Raw genomic sequence first — 20,377 nt, forward strand, 5'->3', positions numbered from 1 at the left:
AGCATTGGTTTTATGCACTGGGAAATATTTATTTAAAAATTTAGTTACCATTTGTTCCCATGATGCAATGCTATTAGCAGGTAATGTATTAAGCCATGAACGAGCTCTATCTTTTAAAGAAAATGGGAATAATCTGAGTTTAACATCATCATCTGAAAAATTCTCATATTTAAATGTTTGACAAATTGCATGAAAATCATTCAAATGATTATATGGGTCCTCATTTTCTAGGCCATAGAATGTGGGGAGACAATTTAGCACACTAGGTTTTAGTTCAAAACTCTTAGCAGCTACATTTGGGTATCTTATACATGATGTGCTCAAATTTGCTAAAGGACTGAAATAATCTTTAAATGGCCTCTCCTGTGGTTGCAAATCCATTTTATTTTTTACTTGTTTGTGTGTGCGAAGTGTTTTCTCAAGTTCAAGGTCTATAGGTTCAAGATTGGGTAATAATGACCTTCGACCATGCATGCAAAACAAATAAAAAAAAAATAAAGATGGGAACAAAATAAATAAAAATAAAGAAGAGGGAGAAATTACGATACTAACCTTATTGCGCTATTACAACCTTTCTATAAAAATACACAAAAATAAATACGTGAAATAAATTAACTAAAAATTAAATTAATAAAATAAAATAAAAATTACAAAGAAAAATAAATTGAAAATTAAATTACAAAATGTTAAAGAAGAGAAAAAGAAAAGAAATACTAACCTTTATATGTAGATTCACTTTTTTTTCTTTTTTTTAATTAAAAAAAATACAAGAAAACAAATAAAAGAAATTATTCACAAAAATTAATTCTTTGAATTAAAATTACTTACCTCCCCGGCAACGGCGCCAAAAACTTGTTGTGCAAATTTTAATGTACTCGCAAGCGCACGAATCTATTGTAGTATAGATCAATGGTGTTGAGTGTCGATCCCACGAGGAGGTGGATTTTAATTGTGTATCGAATTAATTTTGTAAATGAGTGGTTGGATTTATGGTGGAAATGATTTGGAATATGTTAAGACTTAAATTAAAATGGCGAGAATAAATTTTAAAATTGGAATTGCAATGGAGAAAATAAATTGAAGAGAAAATCTATTAAATTGACGTACTTGGGTATTCGGATCCGTATCAACATGCATCATGGGCTAAATAGTCCGTATTAATGCCAATTAAATCATGAGGGGGGAATCCACACCTCATGAACCACGCTCTAATCAATATGGTGCTAAGGGCTTATCGTGCCAAATAATAATAACCTTATACTAGAGGGCCGGTGAAACCAAGGCGGTACTAGACAAGATTAGTATTATTTGTCGACGAGAAGTCAAAACATCCACAAAAACTAGAGGGGAAGAGAAAATAAATTTACCAAATTAAGCCCATGACACATGTTGAGACTTCACCTTCAACCCAAGCTTGAAAGAAAATTAGCTACTCATAATTGAACTAGGGGTAAAATGGGAATTTATTAAAATACGAAGAAAATACAAGATGGAAAGGGAATTACAGAAAATGGAGTCCAAAAATGGATTCAGGGATATCAAATTAGGGGGGAGAGGCCCCCTTTTTATAGATACATGGAGTAAATCATGGCCATCGGATTAAAAATAGTTTGGACGCTCAGGATTGCGCCACGTCATCAGTCAACAGTCCACGGTTTGACCACGCGGATGAACAGTAACACGGTTTGACCCGACTTTAAATAGTAACGCGGTTTGACCCGGATGAACAGTAACGCGGTTTGGTTGAAAATAATCCTATGTGGTGCATGCACCGTACGCGAGATTTTTCGTCCATTGATATACTGCCACGTCACCATCAACAGTACATAAGAATTTTAGTCCAACAGGATCGTGACACCTCATCAGTCAATGCCACATCATCGGTCAATGCCACGTCATCGATCCGTCTATGTGAACAGTGCCGTGAACAGTAACGTATACAGTCCCGTATACGTGAATAGTACCGTACATGTGAATAGTGTCATTTTTCCTTTTATGCTCCTCCTAAGGTTTTCGACCGTCCTGAGTTCAAAAGTGATGTCCGTTTTGCCATCTGATCTCTCCTTTATTGTGAAATGACTATAATGCCCCTAAAATACATAAATTACTTAATTAAAATAAAACACACGTAATTAAATCACAAGAATGTTAAATACATAAAAGTAAGGGTTGTTAGTAAGACTTGAAATGTAAAATGACGGTTTTCTCCTTTATAAATATGCATTTTCTAACACTCAACAGCCCCTTACACACAAGCTAATTAAATGGAGCCTCCCACTAAATGATATATTTAGGCTTTTGACCCAAATAGCTAGTTATCTTACTTATTAATCCAGTAGTGGTGTAGTCAATTAAATGAGCTAACCCGGGGATCATTTGGGAACATACAATAGTGGTTATAACATTTAGGCTTGTAATTAAAATAGCCTAATTATTTAATTCCAAATTTACTCCAGTAAAAGATTGGAATTGACCTCTATAATTGTATGCTCGAATAATAATTCGTCCCAAGCCACATTGATTTCTTTACTGCACAATCCTTTGTACCACATCATTAATTAAATCGATAACTCAACTGTCCAATCAATTTAATTACATCTTGTTCCTTGATACTTCTGATTTTCTCTAATGATCATTTTCAACATACTAAATATGTTGACACACTCTGGCCAAAGAATTCTATGATCAAGTGCCGAAAACCCATCAAGAGATGTGTTGTACAAATTCTATATTGTTAATCCATAACTCCAATACTCATAATTGCTCCCACCAAGATATCGGGTAATCTTGACCACAAGTATGTGTCGTGCCTATTGCTAACTTAAATGGAATAACAATTGCAATCATGAAATCATAATTAACTCAAGATTAAGATTACAGTAAAATCAATGCCTATGTGATTTAATAAGTCTGGCAGTTATTACAAAGTTAATTAAATCTCATATGTGATCTTGTTCAATGTAGTCGTACTTCATCAATAAATTCATACATAATTAAGACAAATCATTCAATGAATTTATTACAGTCTATACCTAAATAAAGTGCCCAACTTTATTTAGCAACTGCGAACTAAATTTATTTAATCATCAGATAACTTGTATTTATGTCTTCTGTGAATCCACATGGTGATCACATAAATACATATAATATGATTAAATGGACTTTAATAAAAATATTAACGCAATTAAGATATTTGAATAAAATACCTCATTTATTTTATTAATCAGAAAAATTATTTATTACAATTAAATAAACACATATGCTTTTAAAGAGCATATTTTCCCAACAATCTCCCACTAGCTCTCAAAGCATATTTGGCATATTGCACATGCTCTAGGGCTCTAAGTGCAGGTTATAAAGGTTTCCCACTAATGGCCATTTTAATAAGATCTGCCATTTAGCATCTAATGCCATTTGTGGTACTGTCATATAACCTTTCTATACTGTTCCCTTATAAGATGATATTTCCTCTCAATTTGTTTTGTTTCTTGTGGTTTCTTGGTCCCTTAGATTGAGCTACTGTACCACCATAATCACAAAATGGTTTAAGGGGTGTAGTTACAACAGGTACCACCTCAAGATTTTGTAGGAACTTGCGGAGCCATATAGCTTCTTTTGCAGCTTCAGATGTAACCACATATTCAGCTTCAGTTGTGGAGTCTGTGATACAAGATTGTTTCACACTCATCCAACTAATAGCTCCACTTCTTAATGTAAACATATAGCTGGAAGTTGATTTTCTAAAATCCTTATTTGACAAAAATCGGAATTAGTATAACTCATTAGAATAAGTTCATCACCTGAATACACAAGCATATAATTTTTAGTTCTTTTGAGATACTTTATAATATGCTTGACTGCAGTCCAGTATTGAGGTCCAGGATTAGATTGATATCTGCTAACCATCCTTACCGCAAAACAGTCGCCTGGCCTAGTGCAAAGCATGGCATACATGAGACTTCCCACAACTTCTGCATAGGGAACTCATCTTATTTTCCCAATCTCTTCAGATGTTTTAGGTGATTGATCCTTAGAGAATTCAATTCCATGTTTGAATGGTAATAAACCAGTCTTAGAATTTTCCATGCTAAATCTAACTAATATCTTGTCGATATAGACCGCTTGAGACAAGGCTAAAGTTTTATTCTTCCAGTCTCGTAGTAACTTGATACCAAGAATATAACTTGCCTCTCCCAGGTCTTTCATATCAAATTGTTTTATTAACCAAATCTTTATTGTAGTCAATACTCCTATATCGTTTCCAATCAGGAGAATATTGTCTACACAAAGAACTAGAAAGACATCAAATTTTCCCTGAATCTTCTTGTACACACATGGTTCATTAATGTTCTGAATGAATCCAAACGATTTAATCTCTTGATCAAATCTGATGTTCCATGACCGGGATGCTTGCTTTAATCCATAAATGGATTTCTGCAATTTACATACCATGTGTTCCTGGCCTTTTGTACGAATCCATCTGGTTGCTGCATATAAATGACTTCTTCAAGATGCCCGTTAAGAAAGGCTATCTTGACATCCATTTCATAATCTAGCACTACAGCAATGGAGAGTAGAATCCTGATGGATTTAAGCATAGCAGCAGCAGAAAATGTTTCCTCATAATAGATTCCCTCTTTCTGAGTAAACCCTTTGGCTACTAATCTTGGTTTAAATGTTTCCATCCTTCCATCTACTCCTCTTTCTCTCTTGTAGATCCACTTGCACCCTATAGGTTTTATCTCATTTGGTGCCTCTACAAGTTCTCAGACTTTATTGGAATACATAGATTCCATTTCTTGATTCATGGCCATTTTCCAAAATTCAACATCTCTATCTATTAGAACTTCGTTGTAACTAGTGAGATCTTGTACATGTTCATCTGAGATAGCCGTATAGGTTTCTCCCAAAAGCATGTATCTCGCAGGTAACCTAGTTACCCTCCCACTATGACGAGGTTCTAAAAGTGATGGTTGTTCAGGGATAATCCTGTGTTGATCAGCTGGTTGTTGTTATTCTTCATGTTCTATAACATGTGTTGAAAGCTGAGCATCAACCTAATCTCTTTTATTTCTCTAGTTTTACCTTACTCTTAGGTTATAAGTCATTATATAGTCTTCCTCAAAGAAAGTAAAGAATATGTCTATAAATACATTCCTATCTTGAGGACTACAATTCAGACTTTCCCTTATTCCTTTAAGATACCTAAAACATGCAAGCTTCCGAACACAAATCCATCTTCTCTGCCTCTAATTCTAGTAGAAATAGTAGTAAATGCCAAATATGAATGTGTCTCAAACCATGTTTGTGACTTTTTCATAATTTCTTGGAGTAGTAGACACCGAGATAGATGAAACTAAGTTCAATAAACTTTGTAGTTTTAAATACTAGTATCTGGAATAAAAAAGGTAAATGATAAACCACTTAGTATATATCTTGTCTTATTCAAAAGAATCATGTTTCTCCATTTAATTACACTATTGTATCATAGTGTTCATTATATGAGGGAGTTTATCCCATTTGACAACCAAATAGAGCTTGAATTCTCCATAGAGATATTCTTTGTTTCGATCATATCGAAATTCTTTTATGTTCCTGTCTAATTGCTTCTGTCTTATCCACGTACTCTTTTGTATTTCAAAAGCAATGGAATCATGACGCATTTAGACAAACATAAATAAAATGAATATTCATTAACAAGATTGATAGAATACTCATAACCTCTTATAACATGTAAACTAATTAGTCTGTATACTTTTGTATGCGCTAAATCATCCAATACAATGTTATGCTTTTAGCTCAAAAAGAACATCCTCGTCATATTACTTTTCTAAATAAGATTTATAGAGTTACAATGATCAATCTCAATAGGCCAACAAGTCTATCATTAATCATTTTCTTAAAATCTTATTATAGTTTATATGATTTAAGCATAAATATCAGAGGTGATTTTGGTTTGAAGAAATATTTCTTTTCTTAGATAAATGCATATACTCTTTATCATTATATCTTACTTTGAATAGATCAATGGACTTATATGATATAAATTGTCTTTATAAATAACCAAAATAAGTAATAAACAGATTATCAAAAAATAACAGTGTACTTACTCCTGTTTATTAAAACAAGTCACCGAAATTAAATTCCTCTAATATTTGGAAAAATAAAGACAAATATCAAAACTTTAAATCTTGTAAAATTGATCTAGCCTTTCAATTGATATAAACTAGCATGTCTTCAACTATTGTTTGAAGCTTTCTTCATTTAATCTCTTGGTTTCCTGAAAACCAAATAAATGAATTACAAATAAGATTAGTTATCTTAGAATTCATTATTGTATAAATCAATAGAAATCTGAACTAATTAGGAAGCTTAAAGATTTCCTATACCTGATTTTAATAATCTTAGGACAATCTTTCTTCCAGTGACCCTTCTGTCCACATTTGTAATACTTGCCTTTTGGCTTGCCACTTCTTTTAATGGACATTTTGCCGATCCTAACTCTTTTTTGCTTATTCCTGTCTTTCGACTTAAGTCTTGAAGAGAAGCCTTTTCCAGGAAGTTTTCTGTTATGATAAAATTCTTCTATAGCATGTGATTCGTGTATTAATTCAGTTAAGGTCATATCTTTATTGTTTAAGATATAGCTGACCTTAAACTCTTTATGTATCAGGTAAAGATTCAATTACCATGTTAATCTTCGATTTATCATTGATTTGAACACCATGAATCTCTACCTCATTCAAATAGTCCATCATTTTGAGGACATAATCATGAACTCTTGTGCCCTCTTCCATCTTAGTATCTGTAATACGTTTTAATGCTGCTTCTCTGGCAAAATGGATATTTTGCCCAAACATCTGATGAAGACTAGCCATTATTTCAGTGGTTGTTTCCATGCTCCGATGTTTCTTATGCAGTTTTACAGAAATCGAAGCCAATATATAGCACTTAGCCATTTTGTTAGCTTCACACCATTTCGCATAAGGCTCCCTCTGATTTCTATAATCGTATAACGTTGGTTCTGGAGGGCATGACTGGTTCAACACATATTTGCAGCCTTTAGCAGTGAGAATATTAAATAGATTGTGTTTCCAATCTAAATAATTTTCGCCAGTGAGTTCATTTTTAACAATGATAATTAATAATGGGTTGATGGAAGACATTTTCTGAAAAAACAAAATAGACATGCATAAATACTTTGAAACAATATTCCCAATAAATGACAAAAATACAAAAAACCATAAATGCATTTTAATTTATTGTAACAATAATCTAGTATCGCTTTCACAAGCTATCCATTGGGGAAGTCATGTCTACACTTACTAGACCCAATTATCCATTAGATTATTTACTTTTATGTAGAGACATGATAAATAATTTTCGTTATTCCTTTGGGCCTAAATTTGTTAACAGAACTTCGTTGGGAAGGTTAATAACAAATTTTAGTTGTGTATAACCATTATTTCAATCTACGTATTTTTCATATCAATAGCCACCGTTGGGGCAAACAATCGATTGAAAAATATTTCAATTTTATCTTTGAAGAAGTTTATCAAATAAAATATCTAATATATATACCCTCTGTAGGGAGCATCACTGTATCATGAAGTCAAGGTATATATATAATTTTATTATTGAACTAACAATGGAGCTCGTGGAAAAATTATCTTGAATTTTCCCTCTCCCACTCAATATTTTAAAATTGGTTTTTCCTTTTAAAACATACATATTGTTAATTTGCATGCTTCCTATAATATTATCTAGATGATAGCCAATATTATTAAGTATACGCAAATTTCAAACAATATGATGAGATTCATAGTTAATGAATGACATGTAACATTATGCATAGAGTGGCACTACCTATTCTATATAACATGTTATCATGGCATGTTATCATCCAAAACATAACATATAGAAAAAATAATTAAATAATCTTAATTCATGGCTTTCCTAATAATGAAAAATACATTAACCCTAAGTCTAATCTTCATTGGGCTTCTTGTCAATGTCCATCTTCCATAAGCTTGTCTTTGTTAATGGACTAGGGGAAATTGGGTTTTTAAATTTATAATTGGTCCAATTTTAATTTTGAAAGGAAATAAATAAATAATTAATTTTTTTATTAAAATAAAACTTTTGGACCAAAAATAAATTTAATGTATTTAATTTTATCTATGCATTTTAATCCATTAAGCCCAAATTTTAATTGAGCCTAAAACTAGGATTCTTTAAGCCCAAAACTGTTTTTGGACTTAAATGCAAAAAATTAAAACTTGACTACCTAAAGGAAACAATTATGGAACTACAGGGACCTCAATGATAAAAACCAAGAAACCCTAAAATCCATATTTTTCTGTTCCAGCTTCCCCAGCCGCCATCTCCAAAAACCTCCACCACTGTTCAAACGCCAGCCGACCGTCACCACGTCACCAAAAACTGACCAAACCGGCGCACGCTTCTGCTGCACGTGCAGCACGCGCCACTAGCCACGCTGGCCACACGCGCTGCGTGCGCTGTAGCTGTCGCACCAGCGCTCGCTCATTGCTTGTTGTGCGCGCAGCGCGCACTGCTGGCCACGCTGGCCGCGCACGCTGGCTGTTGTGCGTTGCTTGTTGGTGACTGCCGCTGAAAAATCCAGCCTTCGTTTTCTTTGATGTTCCTTTGATCGTCTTCGCGTGATTTACAAATATCCTAGGCCAATTTTTGGCTTACAAAAAATTCTATAACAGTAAAATAAATCAAGAGGGAAACATGGTGATAAAAAGCCACCTCTCTTGTTACAGATCCAAACGAAAAATACAGCAGAAAATCTAACCATGAATTAAGACAAACCATAAACATGCTTTATTCATATATTAAACAAATAATAAATATCTGAATAAATTGTGCCACTCTAATGCATAAATATCAAGATTAATTTCATACGAAATTCTTATATATTAATATGAGATGGCTCTGATACCAATTGTTGGGGAAAGATCAGTTTTTTAAATTTTTATAAAACCTTTTTAAGATCACTCTCATATAATATATAAGAATTTGTAATCTAGAAATCGTACCTTGAAAATCCAATTTAGATTTTTCCACTGAAGTGATTTAGGCTCCTAGATCACGATCCGTCACCACCACGCTTATTAGATCACGATCCGTCACCACCGCGCTTGTTAGATCACGAACTGTCACCAATGATCTTCCAGGTTATGACTCAGGTTTGATCTGCACTTGACGTGTGGGCGCCTTTATCACTACCAAAGCAACTAGCACGAGAAAATTTTTCTCTTAACAACAAACAGAAAAATCTCTTTCCCTAATCTGTATAAACTGGTTGTTGTCTTTCTTTAGAGAAAATAAGTCTTTTATATCTCCCTTTAGTGAAAACCCTAAGCTCCAAAATAATCAAAAACAAAACTCATGTTACTTGCTTTTTCTATAGGGGACCCACCTTGTAAAATAACATAAGGCCCCTTACACACAAGTTAATTAAATGGAGCCTCCCACTAAATGATATATTTAGGCTTTTGACCCAAATAGCTAGTTATCTTGCTTATTAATCCAGTAGTGGTGCAGTCAATTAAATGAGCTAACCAGGGGATTATTTGAGAACATACAATAGTGGCTATAATAATTAGGCTTGTAATTAAAATAGCCTAATTATTTAATTACAAATCTATTCTACTAAAATATTGGAATTGACCTCCATAATTGTATGCTCGAATAATAATTCGTCCCAAGCCACATTGATTTCTTTACTGCACAATTCTTTGTACAACATCATTAATTAAATCGATATCTTAACTGTCCAATCAATTTAATTACATCTTGTTCCTTGATACTTACTGATTTTCTCTAATGATCATTTTCAACATACTAAATATGTTGACACACTCTGGCCAGAGAATTTTATGATCAAGTGCTGAAAACCCATCAAGAGATGTGTTGTACAAATTCTATATTGTTAATCCATAACTCCAATACTCATAATTGCTCCCACCAAGATATCGGGTAATCTTGACCACAAGTATGTGTCGTGCCCATTGGTAACTCAAATGGAATAACAATTACAATCATGAAATCATAATTAACTCAAGATTAAGATTACAGTAAAATCAATGCCTATGAGATTTAATAAGTCTGACAGTTATTACAAAGTTAATTAAATCTCATATGCGATCTTGTTCAATGTAGTCATACTACATCAATAAATTCATACATGATTAAGAGAAATCATTCAATGAATTTATTACAGTCTATACCTAAATAAAGTGCCCAACTTTATTTATCAACTGTGAACTAAAATTATTTAATCATAAGATAACTTGTATTTATGTCTTCTGTGAATCCACATGGTGATCACATAAATACATATAATATGATTAAATGGACTTTAATAAAAATATTAACGCAATTAAGATATTTGAATAAAATACCTCATTTATTTTATTAATCAGAAAAATTATTTATTACAATTAAATAAACACATATGCTTTTAAAGAACATATTTTCCCAACAATTTTTTTGTTATCTGTAAACTTATTTAGGACAAACGTTGTGAAGGCAAACAACGATTTCGATAACAATGCCAATTTGAGTTTCTCCACTTACTCAAAATTTTGACCAAAAAATTTATGTTTTGACTAAAAAACTCGTGACAAAAAACACCGTTTCCTTTGTTATTCAAAGTGTCACATATTTTTTGCTTACAATATTGATCCACTCATAAATGTGGATTAAGGTGATCATTTAGATAATTGCTCATAAATAATAAGAACAATGATAAACAACAATGATGAATAAATACTAACGACAAAGTGCTTTATTGGTTACAATTGAGTGCACTCCAACGGGATGGAAAATTAACTATACTGAGGACTAAATGGCAACAGGGACAACACGAAGGGGTTGAGCCTTCTGTATAGTGAGGCCAAATTTCTCTTCCATGTCCATGTTCCCATCTTCAAGCTTCCAATCAAAAGAATTAATAAGTGAACCGAGCATTAGATGTAACATTCTGATTGCCAATGGCAAACCCGGACAAATGCGCCGCCCACCTCCGAAGGGAATTAGCTCAAAATTTTGGCCTTTGTAAGAAATATCTGACCCCAAAAATCTTTCGGGTACAAAAGAGTGAGGATTGTCCCATATGTTTTCATCTCTACCAATAGCCCATACGTTAACAAAAACTTGCCCACCTTTCGGCACTGTGAAGCTTGCAATTTCAACATCTTCAGAGACTTTGCGGGCGATTAATAAAGGAACTGCCGGGTGCAACCTAAAAGTTTCTTTAACAACTGCTTGTAGATAAGGTAACCGAGTGATGTCAGATTCTTCAATTGGGTTGCCTCTGCCAACCAGTTGTTCTAACTCCAATTTTGCTTTCGATAATACCTCAGGATTGTGGAGTAGTTCTGCCATTGCCCATTCCATTGTAATTGAAGTTGTGTCATTCCCCGCAATAAACAAATCCTGTTACATGAACTCTGTTAATTAACCTGTAATTTGTACGAGAAATTAAGGAAAAGAAAAAGAAACATTTACCGCAAACAAATGCTTGATATTTTTTCTGTCAATCTCTACACTCTTGTCTTGTATAATATTGAGAAGAATATCTAATATATCTTTATATTCAGTGCTAATACTGCAACCATGTTCTTGTCTTTGCTTCAATCGTTGATCAATCAAACGATCCAACACCTCGAACATCTTGCCAGCATAAAGTGTGTTGCGGCGCCTTATCCCCTGCAGGTCAAGCATTTTTAGTAGAGGAAAATGGTCGGACAAGTTAGGCTTTCCTGCCTCTTCCATGATACCCCAAACTGTATCCTTAAACTCTCGCTCACTGGGATCAACGACATCAATAGAAAAAATCGTGTTGGATAACAAATTAAGTGAAGTATTAAAAGCAGCTTGGCCAAAATCTATTGCTTTGCCCATACGGCAATTTTCATCAACATAAGCAAGAAGGTCTTTGATTTTCTTGCGTCGGAGGTCTTGATTGGCATCGAGTTTCTGACTAGTGAAAATATGCATGTTGCATAGTTTTCGAAGATTTTTCCATAGTGGTGAGACTGGCAGCCAGACCAAGCTGAATTCAGGGTGCCGGTTAGGCAGGGACAAGACTGCTTCAGGGACCTTTCGATCTCTGAATGATGAATCATGTTCTTTAAGTATAGCTTTAGCCATGCTTGGAGAAGAAACCACTACTGTGGTCACCTGGCCAAGTCTTAGACTCATTATGGGGCCATGAATCTTGGCAAGCTTGGCCAGTGACTTGTGAGGTTTACCACCCAGCTCCAGGAGGTTTCCGATCACCGGATATGGCCTCGGTCCCGGTGGAAGCTGTTTGCGTCTTCCTCTAGAAATGGAACTTAAAGCCATCGCGCAAACCAATGTGAATACAAGCCATAGTATACAGCTAATGAACAAATCCATCTTTGAGCTTACTTTAAGTTCTCTTTATTTCGAACCCTCAATATTAAAACTCCGTCCTTGATCACCCTCTTTTAAAGAGGCTGGAGGCTGCTTCCAGAACTTTGTATCGAAGACATGAGTAACGATATTCAAAAGGTGATCACGTGCTTGTGGGCCAGCTTGGCGGCCGCTTAGGCCCGCCGCCTATACTCAGGAAGATTTTATTTAGAATTGGATTATTGGCACCCCGTAAATAGCTTTTAAAACTCCTTTAATTATTTTATAATTTTTATTTTTATTAAAATTATATGATAGGATAATTTTAATTAAAATTCTATTCAAAATTTAAAATTTTTTTTCCTTAAAAAATCTAACATTATAGAAATTAAAAAAATTACTTTTTCTTCTAATTTTTTAGTAAAAAATTTACCATTGGTGATTGCAATGGAGAGAAGAAAATCGGTTTTTTTTTTCTTTTGAATGGAAAAACTCCTATTGTTGAAATGGAGTTTAATAATAAAAACAAACAAAAATTAGAGAATAAGGTTTACACCAATAAATTTTAATTAAGGGTATTTTTGTCATTGATAGGGTGTTAAAAGAATTTTTTAATTTTTTAAAATACTTTAATGGGATTAATTAAGAAAATGGGTGTTAAGAGATATTTAGAGAGGTGATAATAGTCGCACTCTTTTATTTATTTTGGTATTCCATTATACTCAAATTAATAGATTTTTTTTAAAGTTTATATTTTTAGTAAGCCTATACTTTAATTAATCTTTATCCTACAATTAAATTTTTTTAAATGAATTCTATATTTGATAACTTTAATAATAAAGAGCAATATCTGTTAATTTGTTATTATTTTTAAGAAAATTTTATATTTTTGGGTTTAAACAAATTAATTATTTAACATTACAAAATTTCTTGCTTTCGTCTCTACAAAAAAAAAATTATTATATTTATTGACTCACATTTTAAGTAAAAAGAAAATAATTTTTGGAAATAATGATTCTAAAAGAAATAAAAGAGATGTATTCTTAATTATTTTTCCTTTTTAAAATTTCATAGTATCTTGTTGATTATTGTTGAAATTTAAGATATAGTTAAAATATTGATTAAATTTTGAGCTCTTTCATGTTTTTTTGAGTGTTGAAGTCATTAAATATAAGGATGCTCATAAAAGAATTTCTGCTAAGGCCTCGGTACTCTAATGTCAGCTCTTGTCACTTAGTAATTTTTTCTTTAGAAAACATAAGCAAATATTGTAATCAAAACTGCTGGGACGGATTTTAATGGTAGTGGGCAAGGTTTGTTATATAAAAGATCATAAAATTGATGATATAGAAATTTAAGTAAACTATAAAGTAGAGACTAAGACGTAATTCCACTGATTAGTTGGTAGCCTTACCAAGACCTGGATCTTGGGTTTGAGTCTTATATAGTGTGCATGAGCTTTTAATTAATAATATTTTAAAAATAAAATACAATACAAAGTAATATGCACATGTGGTATTACGACATTTTAAGGTTATAGTTTACATAGTAGGGTTATAGAAAAATAAATATAGTAATTTTCTTTTTAAAATAATAAGGTTATGTAGAAAATTTAAAAGTATGTGGTGGCTTATGTTATAGACTACTAAAAAAGTCAATTGTCAAAATGAAAAAAAATTATGAAAAATAATTTTAAAGAAGTTACCAAGAACTTTTTTATAATAAATTATTATTATTATTATTATTATTATATGTGGGGGTATAAAATTTTTTTTTATGTTTTATTAGGGACAATAAAGTCACTCCAAAGAATAAGAACCTCATTCCTAACCTTTTGAGAATGAGCTTTTCATTTCTTCTTTCTAAATTAATGGGTCTCACTATTTCCATTCCATTCTTTGATTTATTTTTTATAAACAAACACAAAGGATGGAAATAAATCCTCGTTCTTATTCTCTTATCCAATAATCATCACACCCTTAGAGTAATTATATTCAATTCCTCCCTAAAAGTGCATAAAAATCAATTAATCCCCTAAGTAAGGTTGGGCCTATTCAACCTCACCAAATTCATCTCTATACCCATTTTAAAAAATAAATTCATTGCAAAAAAATTTAATTCTCAAAATTCAAGATTATCCTTTGTTATGAACTACCCCAATTCTTCAATCTTCTTTAAGAGAATCAAAGCATACAATCAAATGTAATCAAACCTAAAGATCAAACAAAGCAACTAATATCACCAAGAATATAAAAGATAACGACAAGAAGATGTAACGTGGTTCGGCCACAAGAAGCCTACATCCACTGTTGAAACAGCACTGCTCTAAGCTTTATTTAGAATGAAAATGGATTACAACAGATGATGAGATTACAGAGATATTAACTTCTCATATAAGCTCTATATCTTACTCCAAGAATTTCTCACACACTCATCGTATCTCATGTATCCTTTTTGCTGCCCTTTTATATCCTCTTAGTGATCAAGAGAAGAAGCCAGCAGCTGTTCTTCTTAACTAACAGAATTAACAGCCAAAAGAGCCCATGCAAGTTTAGCATGCCACCTCATTAACATTTAATAGAATATAACTACTTTCTAGCTTCACAAATCTCCACCTAGTTTTATTCTGTTAAAGCTTCCTTCAGTCACTGAATCAACCTACCATAACTTGATCTATTGACTAACCAAGCCAATCATATTCAAAGCAGCTTTGAACTTGACTGATGGCAGAGGCTTCATAAGCATGTCTGTAGGGTTAAATTCTGATGCAATCTTAATTACATTTACAACTTCTTGAGCAATCTCATCTCTGATGAAGTGTAACCTTATATCCACATGTTTTGTCCTCTCGTGGTATTTTGGGTTCTTACTTAACTGAATGGCACTAGAGCTGTCACAGCTGATATTGACTGATCCTTGCTCCAGTCCTAACTCTGTAACTAACCCTTTTAACCATATTGCTTCTTTCACTGCTTCTGAGAGTGCTATGTACTCTGCCTCAGTAGTTAACAAAGCAACTATTGACTGTAAAGAAGCCTTCCAGCTGACTGCTCCACCACACAAAGTGTAAACATATCAGTGATTGACCTCCTTTTATCCAGATCACCTGCAAAGTCTGAATCAACATATCCTTGAACTTGATCTAAGCTCTTGTCAACCCTTCCATATACTATACCATGACCAACTGTACCCTTTAGATACCTCAACATCAACTTAGCTGCATGCCAATGATGTTTTCCAGGATTTGACATGAATCTGCTCAGCACTCCTATTCCATAGGCCAAATCAGGTCTGGTGCAGACCATGGCATACATAATACAACCAACCACACTTGAGTATGGTATATTCTTCATGTGTTTAACCTCTGCATTTTCTTCTGGCTCTTCCTGTTTAGAGAGTCTGAACTGAGCACCTAGAGGAGTTAAGACTGGTTTGGATTCATTCATTCCAAATCTACTGAGAACCTTCTCCACATATCCTGTCTGAGACAAGAAAAGAGTTTTAGAAACTCTATCTCTGATTACGTGCATTCCCAATATTTTGGTGGCTGGACCTAGGTCCTTCATTTCGAACTCAGAGCTCAGTTCACCTTTAAGCCACTCCAGCTCTTCTCTTTGTTTACATGCCAGGAGCATGTCATCCACATAGAGTAGAAGGTAAATGAAACTTCCAGAGGTTAGAGTCTTAAAATACACACAACTGTCATATTTACTTCTACTGTAGCCATGTGTGATCATAAACTCATCAAATTTCAAATACCATTGCATAGGTGACTGCTTTAATCCATATAGGCTTTTATTGAGCAAGCAAGCCATGTCTTCTGATCCAGCTTCAACAAACCCCTCTGGCTGTTCCATCAGTATCCTTTCACTGAGATCTCCATGTAGAAAAGCAGTCTTTACGTCTATTTGATCAAACTCCAGGTCATTGTATGCTGCAATAGACAATAAGACTCTTATTGAGCTGTGTTTGACCACAGGGGAGAACACTTCATTAAAATCCACTCCCTCTCTTTGGGTGAACCCCTTTGCTACAAGTCTGGCCTTGTACCTGGCTGGTTCAGTTTCTGAGACTCCTTCTTTTATCTTATATATCAATTTACAGCCTATTAATTTCTGGTCAACTGGTTTCCTTACTAAAGTCCAGGTTTTATTCTTTCTAAGTGAGGCCATTTCGTCTTCTATGGCAGCTACCCACTTTCTTTTATCCTTGGTTCTTATAGCTTGCTTATAGGTTGTTGGTTTCTCACTTGTTTCAGTTTCAGCTACTGCCAAAGCATAAGATATACGATCTGCAACTCCATATCTTTCAGGCATTTTAATGGTTCTTCTTACTCTATCCCTTGCTAGTTGATATCCTTCCAGTTCAGAATGAGTTTGCTTTGGATGCGGTCTTGCTTCTTTTGGTGACTCCACCTTCAGCTCAATAACTCCCTTATCTTCAGGGCTTGTATTTGTGATTTCAGTTTCAACCCTTAACTATGTCAGGGCTTCCTCATAAAAAACAACATCCCTGCTTATAAAGGTTTTGGTGGGTTTCCCATTGATGCTCCATATTTTGTACCCTTTAATGCCCTCAGGGTATCCTATAAAACAACCTTTCACAGCCCTTGGTTCCAGTTTGCCCTGTTTAATGTGTGCATAAGCAGGATAACCAAAGACTTTTAGATTGCTGAGATCAGGTGGTTTCCCAGACCAGGCTTCCTGTGGTGTTTTAAACTCCAGAGCAGATGATGGACTTCTGTTGATGAGATATGCAGCAGTAACAACAGCTTCAGCCCAAAAATGTTTGGAGAGATTTGAGCTCACCGGCATGCATCTGACCTTTTCAATCAAGGTCCTATTTATCATTTCAGCAAGGCCATTTTGTTTAGGTGTATTCCTTACTGTCTTGTGCCTTACAATGCCCAGCTTCCTATAGAATTCATCAAATTCATTGCTGCAGTATTCTAGCCCATTATCAATTCTGAGTCTTTTCACTTTCCTCCCTATTTGATTTTCCATTAAAGTTGTCCACTCTTTGAACTCATCCAGAGCTTCACTCTTATGCTTTAAGATGTAAACCCAAAGCTTTCTTGAATAATCATCTATGAGGGTGATAAAATATCTAGCTCCACCATGAGATGGTATTTGGGAGGGTCTCCAAATGTCAGAATGAATGTAGTCCAGTGTCTGTTTAGTTTCATGCTTGCCTGTATTAAACTTAAACCTGGTGGCTTTACCAAATACACAATTTTCACAAAACTCCAGCTGAGAAATTTGGTCATGGCCAAACAAACCTTGTTTCTCCAACTCCTTCATACCCTTCTGACTCATATGTCCAAGTCTCATGTGCCAGAGCTTGGTTTTATCACTACTTATGTTAGCATTTACTCCAAGCTGAGGCACTGACCCAACTAACACATACAAACTATTTCTTCTAACACCCTTCATTATGACTTCACCTTTATTTAGGACCTCAATTTTCCCATTTTCAGGCCTAATGCTACAACCCATTTTATCCATCATCCCAAGAGAAATCAGGTTTCTTTTTAGTTCAGGGACATACCTTACTTGTTTAAGCTCCCTGGTTTCTTCATCAAACATTTGAATGTTCATAGTTCCCATTCCAGTGACTTTGCAACCAAGGTTGTTTCCCAGCAGAACTTTTCCACCATCTATGCTCTTGAAGGTCTTGAAGAATTCTTTATTTGGGCACATATGGAAGGAACATCCAGAATCAAGAATCCATTCAGCTGTGGGTTGTTTTTCTGCAGCAATGAGGACATCTGCACCTTCAGCATCCTCTTCATCTTCTGATGCAACTGCTGCTTTTCCATTTGTCTCCTTTTGCAACTTTTCAAGTTTATTTTTCTCGAAACAGTCTTTGATGTAATGTCCTTCCCTTTGACAAAAGTAGCATTTTCTTTTCTTATTTTTCTTGTCATCTTTTTCTTTCTGATTTTTGTTCTTCTTCTCTTTGTTTACTTTCTTTTCTGATTTTGCTTTGACAACTAATCCATCTCATAAAGCTTGATCCTTGAAATCTGATCTTTTCTTTAAGTCTTTAGATTTGAGAGCATTCTTGACATCCTTCAATGTGAGGGTCTGTCTTCCATAGAGCAAGGTGTCCACAAAATACTCATAGGAATCAGGCAGTGAGCTCAACAAAATAAGAGCTCTATCTTCATCTTCAAGCATGACATTAACGTTTTCAAGATCGAGTATCAATTTATTGAACTCATCAAGGTGGTCTTTCATGGCTGTCCCTTCCTTCATTGAAAACGTGTAGAGCTTCCTCTTCATGTACAATCATTTAGCCAAAGATTTCTTCAAGAAGAGTTCTTCCAGTTTAGCCCACAAACTAGAGGCTGTCCTCTCTTTGGCTACTTCTCTCAGCACTTCATCAGACAAGTGTAGAATGATAGTGCTGTGAGCTTTGTTGTTTATAGTTCTTAAGTCTCCACCCAAACTTGAAGATCCTCTTTCCTTTTCCCTTTTGGACTTTGATTCTTCCTCATCATCGAGGGCACTGTCCAAGCACTGTTGAATCAGAATGGCTCTCATCTTAAGACTCCACAAGTAGAAGTCATTCTCTCCATTGAACTTTTCAAGATCGAATCTTGTGCTACCCATTATGCCAGATCAAGAACAGAGTGTCCTTCTGGCTCTGATACCAATTTGTTATGAACTACCCCAATTCTTCAATCTTCTTTAAGAGAATCAAAGCATACAATCAAATGTAATCAAACCTAAAGATCAAACAAAGCAACTAATATCACCAAGAATATAAAAGATAACGGCAAGAAGATGTAATGTGGTTCGGCCACAAGAAGCCTACATTCACGGTTGAAACAGCACTGCTCTAAGCTTTATTTAGAATGAAAATGGATTACAACAGATGACAAGATTACAGAGATATTAACTTCTCATATAAGCTCTATATCTCACTCCAAGAATCTCTCACACACTCATCGTATCTCATGTATCCTTTTTGCTGCCCTTTTATATCCTCTTAGTGATCAAGAGAAGAAGCCAGCAGCTGTTCTTCTTAACTAACAGAATTAACAACCAAAAGAGCCCATGACAGCTCAGCATGCCACCTCATTAACGTTTAACAGAATATAACTACTTTCTGGCTTCACATCCTTCATTAATCTTTTTCTCTCTCTACCACAGCTCACAATTATATAGTCTCTTTCTACTCTCATATTCTGTAAACTAAGCTTTAGTTTTATTCTCTTTTGGCTTTTTTTCCCCTTTCTTAATAAATCATAATTTTTTATTTCAGGTTTTCTATATATGTGAATTTTTCTTTGTGATATTCACTAATTTTTGTGGTTGATAAAATTAATTTCTTGATATCCATTAATTTTCATGAAAAGGAATTGGTAATTTTCATTTTTGAATGATGGGTTTTGACCTTTTAATTTATGACAGCCTGTAATGAAACCAATTATTTCTAGTTTGCAGATAAAAGAAAACATATGAAGGAATTGAAAAGAATTGAGGAATTGAGAATGAAAAGAGAAGAAATAAATAATTAAAAGAATTGAGGAATCGAGAATGAAAAGAGAAGAATACTTAATTAAGTAATTTTTAAAAATTATTTTAATAATAAAATTCTTAATTAAATATAGTTAGTAAAAAGAAAATTAGTAGGTTCAAATAGCCTCATCCTCAAATAATTGCCGTTGACTTATTAATTACAAAAATACCCCTACTAAAATATATTCTGTCAACTAACAATTTTAAAGCCAAAAAATACTATTCATGTTAACTTAATCAAATACAAAATGTTATATAAAAAAAAATCAAATACAAAATGACTTCCTATCCAGCGGTGAGTTTGTATTGTGAGAAAGAAATTGAGAATTTCATAATGATATTTACTAAAATAATTTCAAAATTGATGAACAAGATAAAGGACAAGAAGAAAAAGTAAAAAACAACAGGAATTGATTTCGTTATTTTTCTATTTATTTTTC

The 20,377-nt window shown here is 33.8% G+C and overlaps 1 protein-coding gene across 1 annotated transcript; it reads right to left on the bottom strand.

The window, feature by feature from the left end:
* Positions 1-10,658: 10,658 nt before the first annotated feature.
* Positions 10,659-12,471, bottom strand: LOC18034519 (geraniol 8-hydroxylase). The gene is made up of 2 exons (XM_006423652.2): positions 11,542-12,471; positions 10,659-11,469 (listed from the first exon to the last, which is right to left on the bottom strand). The coding sequence occupies exons 1-2, from the start codon at positions 12,433-12,435 to the stop codon at positions 10,876-10,878; spliced, it is 1,488 nt and encodes a 495-aa protein (XP_006423715.1). The 5' UTR covers positions 12,436-12,471; the 3' UTR covers positions 10,659-10,875.
* Between the last annotated feature and the right edge of the window lie 7,906 nt (positions 12,472-20,377).

This window comes from Citrus clementina, unplaced genomic scaffold, assembly GCF_000493195.1.
Source record: "Citrus clementina cultivar Clemenules unplaced genomic scaffold, Citrus_clementina_v1.0 scaffold_8, whole genome shotgun sequence".
Classification (NCBI taxonomy): Eukaryota; Viridiplantae; Streptophyta; class Magnoliopsida; order Sapindales; family Rutaceae; genus Citrus; species Citrus x clementina.